This window comes from Bemisia tabaci, chromosome 3 (assembly GCF_918797505.1).
Source record: "Bemisia tabaci chromosome 3, PGI_BMITA_v3".
Taxonomy (NCBI): Eukaryota; Metazoa; Arthropoda; class Insecta; order Hemiptera; family Aleyrodidae; genus Bemisia; species Bemisia tabaci.
Window position 1 is genome coordinate 63412095 of NC_092795.1, and position 13690 is coordinate 63425784.

Consider the following 13690-nt stretch of genomic DNA (forward strand, 5'->3'; position numbering starts at 1 on the left):
GAGGCCTTTTTGTCAACAGATGGACGCACTCGACTATCAGTTTTATTGGACGGATTTAAATGACTTCAGCCTGATCGCTATTTACTACGATTAATTCGACTATATTTTGAAATTTGGAACTACAATTTCTAGCGTTTTATGGATACAACGTATGTGTCATCAATTTCCCTATGTAGATAGGTGTTTTCATGTATGGGTCAGAAATCGAAGTACCGAATTACAAAATGCAATCCAACTGTCTCTTATGTTTGCTTTTTCAGCAGTTGTCAAAATTACTACATGACGGTTTGAAAATTCTTTTGAATTTTAGGTACATATGTTTAAAAAAATATACTCTTATAATTTCAAATTAGAATACTTTTAGGGACCGCTCATAAAAAACATAATTTGAAGAATTGATTCTTTAACTCCCTCCTCCCCGTTGTAATGCACTCGTAACACAGGTCTACCAGTTTAAACAACTTAAAGACTTAAATCCGCAGGTGTTTGCAGAAATGAATCAATACGGTGAGTTTAACGCATAGATAGAAAGGTAGACTATACTTATATTGCGTATGGTTATCGATGACGTCACGGACTTTCATAATCGAGGACATCATAAAGTTTTTCTCGATAACATTATTCAGAGTGACATATGAAAACGATCACTTCTCTGACATACATTTTTACTTTTGCCTCGTCTTTTTCTCGATTTCTCCTGTTGTCCACGAATTCTATAATCTCTCCAACCGCTGTATCACTCTCATTACGTATGTAAGAATTGCTGCCGTGGTAAAATTATCTCTCCTTTTTTGTCACACGCTCTTCAAAATTCCAAACTCCTCGCTCTTATTTCCCATCTCTGAAATGACTGGTACAGTAAGGTGGGGGGGGGGGGGGAGGAGATACCCAGGGAGTTGAAGCACTTACCCTCCTCTTCATCAAAGATCTGAAATTATTTTCAAAATGGGTCGATTTTTGTTGCGTTTAACAAATTTTCACCCTTTTAATTGAGACCTATTTTCGCCCTGCGGGAATTTTAATCATGAGATCTCCAATTATAACTTCAGAAAGGGCACCTTTTTTACACGATTACCTACTGAAGACAGATGTAGAGGAGCAGTAACTGAAAGCATATTATCGACTGCATTAGATTGGTGGTCCCTCAAGATCAAAAGGCTCCATAAAAATTATTGCTTTAAATTTTAGCTTTGCACGATTTAGTTCACTCCCATATTTTTGTTTAAAATAAAGTCGGCCGAAATTGATTCAATGATAATCAGAGGACTTTCGTAACAGGCATTATCTATAGCTATTTCAAGCTTATTAAGTTGCTTTCATCGGAGCTTATTATCATTGATCACTGATTGATCGAAACGTCGCTTGAATTAAGTATGATTCAACGTTTCACTATTCTATGGCATTTTATTGATCATATCCTGCATATTGTAGGATGCAGTTGAAGCGAACGGAATGGCGCAAAAATCACAGTCGGAGCAGGTTGTCTCAGCTTATAATGAGCGATTATTACATCTGAAATGCTGCTTGTCAGCTTCCTCAACTTCAACTCGAACCCTTGCACAAAAGCCTCTCAAGCGCTAATATGAATTAATTGCTGTCAATCTCACCGTATTGTTTTGCGGAACTGCAAGTGGATACTCCGTACTGTTTCACAGCTCTCTCGCAGTCTCGGATATTAGGACCATCCGTCTCGGCAAAGCCAAGGTAATTGAAAGACCCTAAGTTGATGCATCTAGATGTGGTCCCCTTGAGGCTGCAATCAAAACACGCGACAAATTTTAAATAAGTGTACACATCGGGATTTGACGCTGATCTGCAGTTTCAGAGAGTAAACTTTTGAGAGCAAATAGTGTGAAAACCTCCAATATTTGGCCATGCAAGCAGCGTTAACTCTCTCGTTTGGCTGTTAAACAATTTACGATGTTGCGGAATTTGTCTCGACTTTAATCAAACGAAGTAACAAAATTTCTCAAAATTTCTCATGGTTATGATTTATATTTTTATAGAATATCCTGTAAAAATCGTAAATATTTCAGTTGACACAGCGACTTCACAAAAAAATTTAAAAAAGGACGAAATTTTCAAAACATTACCATTAGGCCGCGTGATTTTTGAGTTATCATTTCCTCGATACCTGGTGTTTAGGTTTTGAGGTTTTTTTTTCATCCATAGGAAAAAATCCCATACTGTCCCAACGGTTAAAAGTTTGTAAACACGAATAATTGCAAACTCTAGTTGAATAAAAGGAAGATTACTTACTTTCCATGGCAAGTTGACCAGAAGTCATTGTACGTTTCCATCAACGTGATTTCCGAGCCTGGTGCACTACATATTGGCCGGTGAAACACGTCTTTGAAACGTCTGAGGTAGTAATTGTAGATTAGGAAAACTTTTTCTTCCAACAACACTCCAGGATAATCCTACAGATATCACACAAGTATGTCACGGGGATATCAAACCTTCAGCAATCTTTATAAATATCAAAAACATAGTGGTTCAAAAGAAACATTTCCATTGGGTTGAGGATAAACAGCTCCATCCAAATAGCCTAAAGAATTCTAATAATGCTTTTTATGTCGATCTCGACAGTAATTTGCTTTGTTACTTCGTTAGGGCAGAAGAACCCAGAACGCCTTCAATTTTTGGTTACGCAACACAGACATCCATGAGGCACGAATAGTTGCATTCAGGAGTTAACATTGGCAACGTTGCGTAATGCGTTGTGTCCATCAGGAGAATTGGATTCCATTTTGCAATAAGTATATAGTGGTACCAGTATTTCTGGCTCATCCACAAAATACCTATACCTATCTGCATAAGGCACTTGTGTTGTTTCTGAAATAAGTCAACAATATAAGTCTCTTATTGTTAAATTTCGTCCAATGAGGGCTAAAGCCAGGTCCTTACTCTTAATTCCAACATGGCAAAAAAAAAATCTTATTTTTTAGGTTTTTCGGTTTTTCAATACACGTGGTCACGATGAGCCGCCGTTCTTTGTATAGTGTGCATTGATTATGAAAGCCAGTATCAGATTTTGTGGAACATGTGATTACCTATTTAGTAGATAAAGGCAGATTTTGATGCAGTTTAATTTTCTGCACAATGCACGATTCGTTCATATAAAAGAAGAAATGATGGAGGATTTTTAAATGTAACGAGGAATTCTTACCAGCCTGTGGTCTCTCTCCTCGTGATGTTTCGGTTTGAAGAGGAACCTGTTGATGAAACCTAGAAGAATCATGACGTAAAATCCGAGAAGACACACAGCAGCAGGTATGACATGCACTTGCGCGGTACCCCTCTCCTTCTTATCCTCGGGGAGGATGGCGTATCTGACGTTATCATTGTGGTCCGCCTCCGCGCAAAACTGAAAAATTACGACGAGTACAAAAGACATCTTACCGTAAATCTTAAGACAATCATTCTTCACACCCCTGAATCCAGAATTTAAGTGTTCGCACTATCTTGGTATGGAAGTGCACCAGTATATTGGCGTGACAAAGATATTTTATGTGGACCATTTGATTTTAAATTCTGACACTAAACGTCTGTAGGATCCATAAAATGCAAGAGTAATAGGATGAAATTGAAACGTGAATGTGTAAAAAACGAGGATAAGCGTGGAGCTGGGCCACAAGATGTGACCGAGCCAACATAAAAGTTGATATTTGCTTTTAGTCTCTTCTTATGCATTCTCTTCTTATTCTATCTTCATATGCATTTTGCTTTTTCCCAGCGGGTAAAGTAGTGTTTTTTTTCTTATTATTGTTTTTGTAACCGCCATTTGAATAATGTAGATATAAATACATCCAGGAAAAGCAAGTGAATGATATCTTGTGTCAATGATTTCCACAAATTTTTATAGACATTTTTCTGAACTATCAAGAAAAAATTCAATGGAAAATAGTTCAAAAATAAAGACAGTCATAGAAATTGCACATTTGAAGCCATATTTCTGAAGACTTTTTAACTATTATGAAAATACAAGTTTCTCTCATCTTTCTCTATAAATCAACACTTCTGGAGTTACGGTCTTAATTTAATTTAATTAATTTTTGGCAACTTTTTTCAGAGCACTCCGAAAAGTACTTATATCTGCAGGCCACACCTTCAGCGCAAAAGCTCTATAATACTCACTGTGAAGTTTTTATTACTCAAAACTGATCCATTATTATCAAATTACGACTGCTGCAACAGCGACTCTAATTGTAGGCAGTTAGAGATGGCCGCCAGTCTCTGAGATCGCCGACGCGAGTTATGCACATTTTTCTCTCTTTGAGTTGCCTATTTGCTAATCATGATTTTTTCTAAGTTCAAGTTTTTTTCTTCCAAACAATTCAAAAACATAACACATACTCCAAAGTTTCGAGTCAACCTGGATTCATAATATTTTTGCTGTTCTGGATATATAATGTAAGATGGAAAGATATTTAAAGATTTAATTCACTCGTACCTCCCCCACGACTTGAAAGTTTCGTCATAAAATGCGTCAAAATGGCATACAAATGAATTTAACCGTTCCTAAATTAAAATTCTGATTACGATTAGGGCACATTTCTCACTGAAATCTCGAATTTCGATTCGCCGATCTGACTGAAAATAAATTGCTTTCCTGGAAAATTTGTATTTGCGAGGAGTCTACATTGCTGCAGACACTCATGTACAATGAGCTTCATCATAGAATCTCAAACTTTAAATGATAGGTGGTACTTTATTGAAGATTTCCTTGCATACGAAAAAGAGAAGAGTATAGGTTACATTTTCTCGGCGAAAAAATCGGGGGAGATCTTTTTTTCTCGCGAAACCGGAACTAACAATAAGTTGGGAGCCTTGAGGAGCAGCGTTGCCAGAGAGTCTCCGGAAATTCCCTCGATGACTCCATTTAACTGTTAAGAATCACTATTTAGAATTTGACAACAACGGAAGAAGAGCACCGATCCCACGTTGATCATTTAAATGCATAATAATAATTACGAGCCAGCGCTGTCGAGTTGGAACAGATTTAATGTATTTAATCATAATATCCTATCCGCGTTTTTCATTAAATAAAACTCCCTGTAAAAAGATCGGACACCAACGCATAGTACTTGCTCTGTCCGTGAAATTTTATTCACTAAGACCAAAGTCTAAAAGAATCACCCTTTCACAAATGACCCCATACCTTTTTGGTAACTCAAAGCCTCAGCTATATTATAATGCAAAACAACCATGAATGTTTTGAACGTATATTTACATCAACTTATCTCTGTAAGTACATGTAAACGAATATATTAACGGAGACATAGAAATTTACGAGTCCTTTGAAATTTATAATTTGACTTTAATGGTCTTCGCAGTAGTTCAGAAGGCAGTGCCGAATTTGATAGAAAAACTGTTTAACAAGAACAACCCCCCAAACATTATTTATTGATGATAGTTAATTTTACGAAACGGTCATTTTGTGCAAAGTTTATTAACCTCGATTTTTTTCTTTTAGGTATTCGAAAAGTCAGATGAGGAAATTGATGTTTTTTACCCCTCCCCTTCGCGGGAGTAATTGTTTGAAAAGACTTAGTTTTTGAAATATTATATGATTGAATGTAAAAGCCTCTTTGGAAGTACCTATATCGCCAACCATGGCTATGATTGCCCATCAACGACGATTTATGTGATCAACACGGCTGTCAAATTAGTGATACGATGCCAAGCTCTGAACCCTGTAATTGTCTAAATAATTGCTTTTCAGGTCTCTAATGATGATCTTCTTGATGTTTAACAATGTTTGTTTTTGAGAGGGCTGAGGAAAATGCATTTCTTTCCTTTAAGTGTGTGTGTGTGTGTGTAAATGACTCTGTGAAGTAAAATGATAATTTCTTCTCAATATCTGAGCAAAAAACCTATTGAGGTTATATTTGCCGGTCACTTAAATGGATTAAGCATAAAAGATGTTAAAAATTGTAGTGACAGTCGACTAGGTGGATATTTTTGCGCGCTAATAGGCTCCAATAGTCCCCGCAAAGTCTCTTAATTCTGAAAGACTTTAACGCAGCATAAGAAAAGTAGCGACGGTAATCACTCAGTAGTAACCGACAATTTAACTGATCATGGCTTAAGCAATCCGAATATTCTAAAAAAAACTCAAATCGATCCCAAAAAAATTGTTTTAAAGTATTTATTTTTGAATTCGAGATATTTTGTTCTTTTCATGACTTACCTTATCTGTTGCGAAGTATTTATTCCAGTATTTTTGAAAAATAATGACTAATTTATCTATCACATCCTGGATTACGGATTGCTGTTTCAGAGCAGGACGAGTCACTGTCCTGTGAACTCTAGTTTTTTTAACTGGGATGTAGTAGTTCTGAGGCAGAAACTGAAAAATAAAAATTACAATTATTGCTGGAAGTAAAACAGTTCTTCTAGTTTGAATGTCACAAACGAGGAGGGGCCCAACAAAAACCGGAATTTTTCTGTAACTTGGCAACAATGGAAAATATTCGGGGATTAAAAATTAATAAATAAGGAAAAAAACTACTTTCAACTTGAAGAGCTTCCGTATCACAAGTGCCAGGAGTTCTCAGAATGCCCCGCGAACGTGGTATCACAAGCGCCAGTTTTCAAAGAATTTTTTTTTTAAAAGACATTTTATCAAAATTCAAGGCAGAAAGCTGTGCTGGATCAATATTCCAATTTTCAAACCGAAATTCCATCTAATACGGTCGTAAATCAGTTTTTTGTGACTCCTGAAAAGTTGGCAAAGTGGCGCTTTTGATGTGTCGGCCGGAAGGTTATGATGTGGCCTTTACGGGTTACGGGATAGAGGTGGGTACATAGAGCATCAAAAATCGAGAAAAAAGTCCTCTTCTAAATAATCAGCTTTAGTGAAAATCAAATTAATCTCCAAAAAGATGAGCGTAATGTTTGTTTAAGTTTCAGAAAAATCAACTAAATTTGGAGTTAGAATGTTTTATGTGCGCCACCAAAATCGACTACAAGAAAAAGACTTTTAAGAGGTCTTGTGATACAAGTTATGAAGCGCAAAATCTGTAAAAACTGCTACAAATCGGGAAATCCGTTTTCTCTTGATAGGGGGAGCCTTCCTCCCCTCAAATTATGAGTTTTGATGAAAATCAAGGTCTCATCACAGACTGAGACGCGTGGAAAATGTTGGATGGATTTGTGCAAATTACGGACTCGTCATTTAGCGCATGATTGAAGTAGAATTGGGTTTATGTAACTCTCTGCGTCAGAGTCGACGCAGCTTTGAGCTGTGAACACGCGAGCAGCCGCGCTACTATTGGTGGAAGGGCACCGGCCAAACGACCACTAAAATACGATAAATAATTCGACAGCAATGCTGAGAATGGTTCTATTTGCATAAGTAATATTTCACTGAGTATCAATCGCTTGTTTTGGGAGTGAGAGATCCGGGTAATTCACTTATCATATCAGCGGGGAGACACGAAACTCCGCCCTCTGATTGCGTCATGCTCCTGTCAATACCGCAAAATTTCTTTTTACAACCAATGAGGCTAAAGACAAGGTTTGAATCAAAGCGCTTCGCAACATGCCTTCTCGTCAAAACACGAGTTAAACGAATCGCAAAATGAGGATTGTGGAAATTAACTCCTAAACAAGATGTTTGTATTTATAATTAATATTTTGGTTAAATAACAGATTTAAGTACAAATGGACGTATTTCTGTCAAACGGAACTAAGCGCCGTAGGGGGAGGAAGGATGAGGGGGGCTTGGATTGGCCGCGGATCCGGGCGTCAAGCTCATTCCGTCCTATACTCGCAATGCTTTTCCGTGGCGCTTAGTTCCGTTTGACAGAATGCGCTATCCGGCATTCTAAATTCCTCAAAAGGAACTCAAAGTTGCGCTTAGTTCTGTTTGACAGAAATACGTCCGAATGACGTCATTGGTCGTCATCGATGAATCTAATCTCCATTTGGACGTATTTCTATCAAACGGGTCTATGTGCATTATGAAATGAGCTCTGAGACCCATAAGAATACATGCATAACAGGGCTCACGTCATAATGCACATAGGTGGCCGTTTGACAGAAATACGTCCATTTGATCTGTGACTTGCTATAATCTGCTTCACAAGTTGCTTTTCAAATATGCTGAATGATTCGATTTCTGCGTAAGATTTTAAAGAGAGCTCATGTGACACTTTCATTCTAGTTCAGACCTTGTTTAGTGGTCCATTGCCTGGAACATATGAAATGTGAAAATTCAAAACAAACCTCGTAAAATTGAAAATATCGCTAAAACAATTCGAAAATATTTCATACGTATCGTGAGGTCGGAGCTAATGACGATATTTTCAACTCTTTAAATTAAGGGCTTGGAGGACAAGGCGCATAAGTGTAGTTTTTGCTATACCGAGAAAAACATGTTTGAAGTTTCGACATTACATGAATATTCATGGCGGTAAAAAATTTCAAATTGACTTTTTGATGCTTGAAAATTAGAATTTCTTAACTAATTTCTCTCTGCAGAATATGCATTAAGACTTATTTTACTTGAAATCATTAATATCTCATTTTTTTCAAAAAACTGCACTTATGCGCCTTGTCCTCCAAGCCCCTCACCCCTTTTACCTATTAAAATTTCACCAAAAACATTTTTAAAAATTGTATGCTAAAATATTCCTGATGTACCGGATAGGGCGCTGTCAGGTGTTGGTGATGATGATTGTGGTAGACGTTTCACCTCAACAATCAAGGATGTATCAATAATTTATCGGGAAATTTTCAATAAATTTTCGTCCTAATTTTAGAACAAAAGCTGCTCCCAAGAGCCCCCTGAATCAAAGAAGAAGTCGCTCAATTTTTGGCAACATTTGAAAGTTTTTGGAAAGTGTGTGTGATTGGGAATCGATGAAAGCGCAGGGCTTTATGGGTCAGTCCATAAAATTTCTCTTTCTGTTGTTTGCTCAACAACGTGTTTAACAATTTGTTTGAGGAAACCCGGCCTGGTAAAAATTGGCGATAGGAGCTGCGTTTCAAAATACCACGGAAGTTCTTATAGCCGACTAAAGAAGGCTATTGAAAATCATTGTATAGCTGGCTGTAGAAAGCGGAGCAAATCATATAGCCGGAGCGGCTATACGAAGCTACAGTCGGGCTATAGTTCCTATCGCCGGGCTTTACACTTTATCGCCATTGGCTATAAAAGGCTATAAGAAATTGTGTAGAAATTCGTGTACTTTGGAAATCATTAAGTTTGATACGGAACTACCTTAATATTTACAAAACACACATTATATTTTCCTTTAAAACATATTTTTTTTTCATCAATTAAAATGAGAATAGTCCATACAGAGTTTGCAAACATTTCAAAATCATGAGTTGAAAAACGCTGGCTCCGCGAGATTAAATATTAGAGCCTAATACAAAGTGGAGCGGCGACGCACTGGCGCCTACAAACCTAACAGGGATACTTCACGCATTGCGCAATGCTTGAAGTATCCCTGTTAGGTTTGTAGGCGCCAATGCGCGTTTCGCACTCTCTGCCCGCCCGCCGCGCCGCAGCGTGCCACGGCGTCTGAAGCAACGATTTCACACCAGAGGTATTGCACAGTATCATAAGAAATTGAAAGCGCTCCAACATATTAAGAATGACAGGCATCCTTCAAAAGCACGGAGCTTTCCTCGCAAAATAAATCAAGATACTACTGCACGAAAAGAGAACGGTAGTCCAAAAACTAACTAAGTCCTGGTATCCATATTTAGTAACGTTTAGTATAAACTTTATCGTCTGGCTGTTGCTTAATCGCCATCGGCTATAAAAGGCTATAAGAAATTGTACAGCCGGCTACAGAAGCTATTGGAAATCTTACAGCCGGCTTTAGGTCTATGGTATTTTGGAACACACATTCTACTGCCAATTTTTACCGGGGAAACTACATTGTTTTCATAAACTGTCTCAAAAAGTTCTATTTTCGCTCAACTACCAACTAGTGAGCAATATCCGGCGTTGAACAATGGGGTTGCTTCTATAAACGGAGAGTGTATATCGACGGTGAAAGTTGCGAGATTTAGCTCAATAGCAAAAGTATTCCCGTTAGTTGATTTTCATCGAAATGAACAGAAAAGTCTTGATTTTGTTATTTTAAACGTCTTTCCATGCAAAGAAGTTCAACCATGTCGTTGCTTTATTCATTCATGAATTGAAAGTAAGCAATCTACATCCCGAAAATCTACTGATTTGCCGTAAAAAATTGCAGAAACTTGATATACCAGGTCGATGCACCCACTCGTTGAATTTACCAACCAATTTTGTGAGTGCAAATGTGTAAGAATCAATATGCTATAGTCATTTTGGGTGCATTTATTTTTCATGAAACAATAATAATTTCAATCCCGAAAAACCATCAATTTTCCGTATAAAATCGAAAAAATCAAAATATGTCAACTCCCCGACGTGAAAATTAGATTCTACGTATGTAAAATGTAAATACTTATGTATCGATATGCTGAACAGAACTATGTGTGGACAGTCAGAAGCCCGCGGCAACATTAATTCAACAGAAAAACTGTAAAAATTAGATAGGATTTTAGCCGCTTTGCCCGCCTCTCCTCGCTACTTACAACAAACCGTTCTTATACTCATCTCAAAATTTTTCTCAGAGCTTTGGGTTATTATCAGCTTCCATTTAAACTCCGGTTCGATGGCCGAATCGGCTGCCAAAAAAGCAAGCCACTGTTGAGGGGTTCTATGAGAAATTCGTGATATTATCGGCTCTCAGGAAATCACCCCATGGCTAAAATTGGTGGTATAAATGTTTAAGTGCTTAAAATAATCGTATTCAAGAAACTAAGGAATTAAACTATGGAGTCAATTTCTTTTTAATAATATAACGAATTTACTACCGGTGATTTAGCTATTATAGCCCCAGAATACTTTTAAAGCGCCTTTGCGTTCCAGAATCTCGACGGAATTTTTTTTTTTTTTTTTTTTTGCTTAAACGATTCAAGAAACATTGTAGTTAAAAATATAAAGATTTTTCGATTTGGACGTATGAAAAATGTTTAACTCGTTCAGGCACACCGTGTATTGTATGGAGTACTGCTGTTATTCGACCGTTGTCTTCAGGTCAAAATTCTTACAAAGAAGCCCCTTGCAAGAGGCAAATTTTTTGTAATTTCTCCCAGTTTTTTCAGCGTTAGGTATATAAATGAATTGTTTGTCAAATTTTGAGGTCAATTATATTTAATTGTAATTTATACTTTCTTTTTTTCCCCTTCATTTTATTTTTCGTATCGAGGAGTCGAGGTTTTGTTGATTTCTTCGGATTTCGATTACTGTAACTTCTCTTCTATTCGGCCGATTTTTATGAATGAGGTCTCTTTTTATTTGTGTTTTAACGGAGAGTAAGGAAAAAATTGCTAAATACATGCGAAACAATTTTTTTTGAAAATTGGATGAATCCTAGCGTGACGGTGAAATGGTTAATGAAGCGTGAGTAATTGGGGTACGGGTATCGGCCGCGTTGGGACCCAAGGCCCATTGTTCTTCGTGACGCCGACGCAGTGATCAGGAGCGTGGGGACGAGAGGGCTTAGTGGACTCCTGTATGAGCCACGTTTAGCAAATGGTCTAATGAAATTATTTCTCTGAAATCTTATGTCCGGCGTTGTTTCTCCATCGAAATTGATTTTCCCGATCCTCAGGATTTATGATAATTCTTTTCCTCACAATCATAGGGTAAGCAGTAATTTATTTTAACTTTAAAGGGCAATAATTGATTTTCCTGCTAATCGCTTTTATCTACTCCACTCGGATTGAAGTACGAATTATGAGACCGGGTGACGTACCTGCTCTGCATGACGCACGTTCGTAATTGCTACCATCTTCGCCGCCGTCATTTTGTCCTCTGCTCATCAAAAGAACGGAAGTAAGCCCCGCATTTTCCGGCCTGAAAGAAAAAAAAAGAAAATCATCATTTAGGCGGAAAGGAATGGATTGATTGAAGGAAGGAATTAATTACCCACAATGAATGTAGTCCTATGTGCTTCAATTCAGCAGCGTATCAGTATCGTCCGGTAAATTTTAGGTACCCCACGAGATTTCATCTAACTTGATCCCCGATGAATAAAGATTCTTCATTTACGATTGAAAATTGCTCTTGGCCTCAAAAGGTACATGAAAATACATCAATACTACTGTTTGTGACTAAATCAACGTAGACGGAACCAGGGAAGATCCGGCCAAGGGTGCTAGTGTGCTTCAGCACCCCAGAAACTCTGACAAGTGGCGCAGGGGGCCCCTTAAGGACGCCTCCAGGGGCCCCCAAAACGTGAAAACCCCACATGAAGTAGGTTAATTAGGAGGGTCCCCACCTAAGAAGAGAGGCCGCGAAGACGTTCCAGCACCCCAAAAATTTTCGAAACAGACCGACACAGGACGGAACAAGAAAATCTCGCAAGGTACGGGAATTTGAAATTCAACCCTCAAGTTTGATCGATAAAAATACAAACTTGGACGAGAAATCCGAAAACACCTCTGCATTTTACTAAAACTCAGGTAGGTACCTTTTAATTTTAAAGTAAGTTTTCTGCCTCAAGAGTATCATTTCAGCCCCATCCGGGCAAAAATAGGGGAGGCGATTTCTACATGCCCGCGTCGGCTACCTCGGCATAAAACGCATTCTTCATTGGAAATTTTACCTCCGTGAACTGAAGTTCCCTCTCGTATAGACGGTCATCATTACTATAAGTTCCTCTAAATTTTCATTTTTTATCACAATGGAGATCTTGCATGTGTGAGGAATTTGCGATTTGACTATTGATTCTTCTGTAAAAGTTCGCGAGAAACACGATAGTGCCACTGGTTTAGCTCTCAAAGTTGAGGGCATGATGGAGAAGATATCCCACGCTATCCTGAGAGCCTACCTCTAAGTCAAAACAAACTCTCCATGCAGAGATAGGGAGCAAATACATTGCAGGGCTGCCACTTTACCTATTTGGGGGCTCTAAAACTGAAAACACGCCAACCCTGCTAATGTATTTGCTCCCTATCTTTGCATGGAGACTTTGTCTTGATGTAGAGGTGGATTCTCGGGATAGCGTAGGAGATCCCCTCCATTACAGCCTCAACTTTAAGAGCGTTTTTTGAGCTTGGGAGTTGATTTCAGAGAAATTTAGTGAAAGCATCGTGTTTCTCGCGAAATTTTACATGATAATCAGTAGTCAAATCGCAAATTCCTCACTCATGCAACATCTCCATTTTTCGAGCTTACTTTAGACAAAATCAATGAAGCCCTCATGATCTTCGCGAAATAGTATAAACCTTGAATGCTAGGACCTCGCCTTGGCTCCACTGAATGGAGAATTCCAAGCGTGACGTCATAATTCGAAGAGTCCGCAATCGTGTGTGAACGATGGGAGTTCAATCAAGCCGGGTCGTCAATGTCTAATTAGAGGCAAAATAGGCCTCGGGATCTTTTAACGCTTTTCCCTGTTATTTCCCCTGTCCGAGTGCGACCGAGCTCGTAATTTGCTCATTGCTCTGATCTCCAGATTCTAGAGGAAGGCGTCATAACTCGCGTTTATTATTGAGCAACGCGTGTAATTGGAGTGATGAACACTTGAGGATTTGTATCGACGCCCTTGACGTAATAACCATAAAAGATTTCATTCAGCTGGAAAAAGGGGTGGTATCCGCATCAGCTCTAATCTCCGAGTCTTAAATTTGTTCT

At 38.2% G+C, this 13690-nt stretch overlaps 1 protein-coding gene across 1 annotated transcript in view; it reads right to left on the reverse strand.

The window, feature by feature from the left end:
* The window catches only part of LOC109039890 (serine palmitoyltransferase 2), a 44978-nt gene that overhangs the window by 15998 nt on the left and 15290 nt on the right, over positions 1-13690 (reverse strand). The window contains exons 2-6 of the mRNA XM_019055600.2: positions 11808-11908; positions 6194-6352; positions 3170-3367; positions 2260-2420; positions 1608-1753 (exon numbers count right to left, since the gene is read on the reverse strand). Coding sequence (XP_018911145.2) covers positions 1608-1753; positions 2260-2420; positions 3170-3367; positions 6194-6352; positions 11808-11858 — 715 coding nt within the window. The 5' untranslated portion in view covers positions 11859-11908. The remainder of the gene's footprint in view (positions 1-1607; positions 1754-2259; positions 2421-3169; positions 3368-6193; positions 6353-11807; positions 11909-13690) is intronic.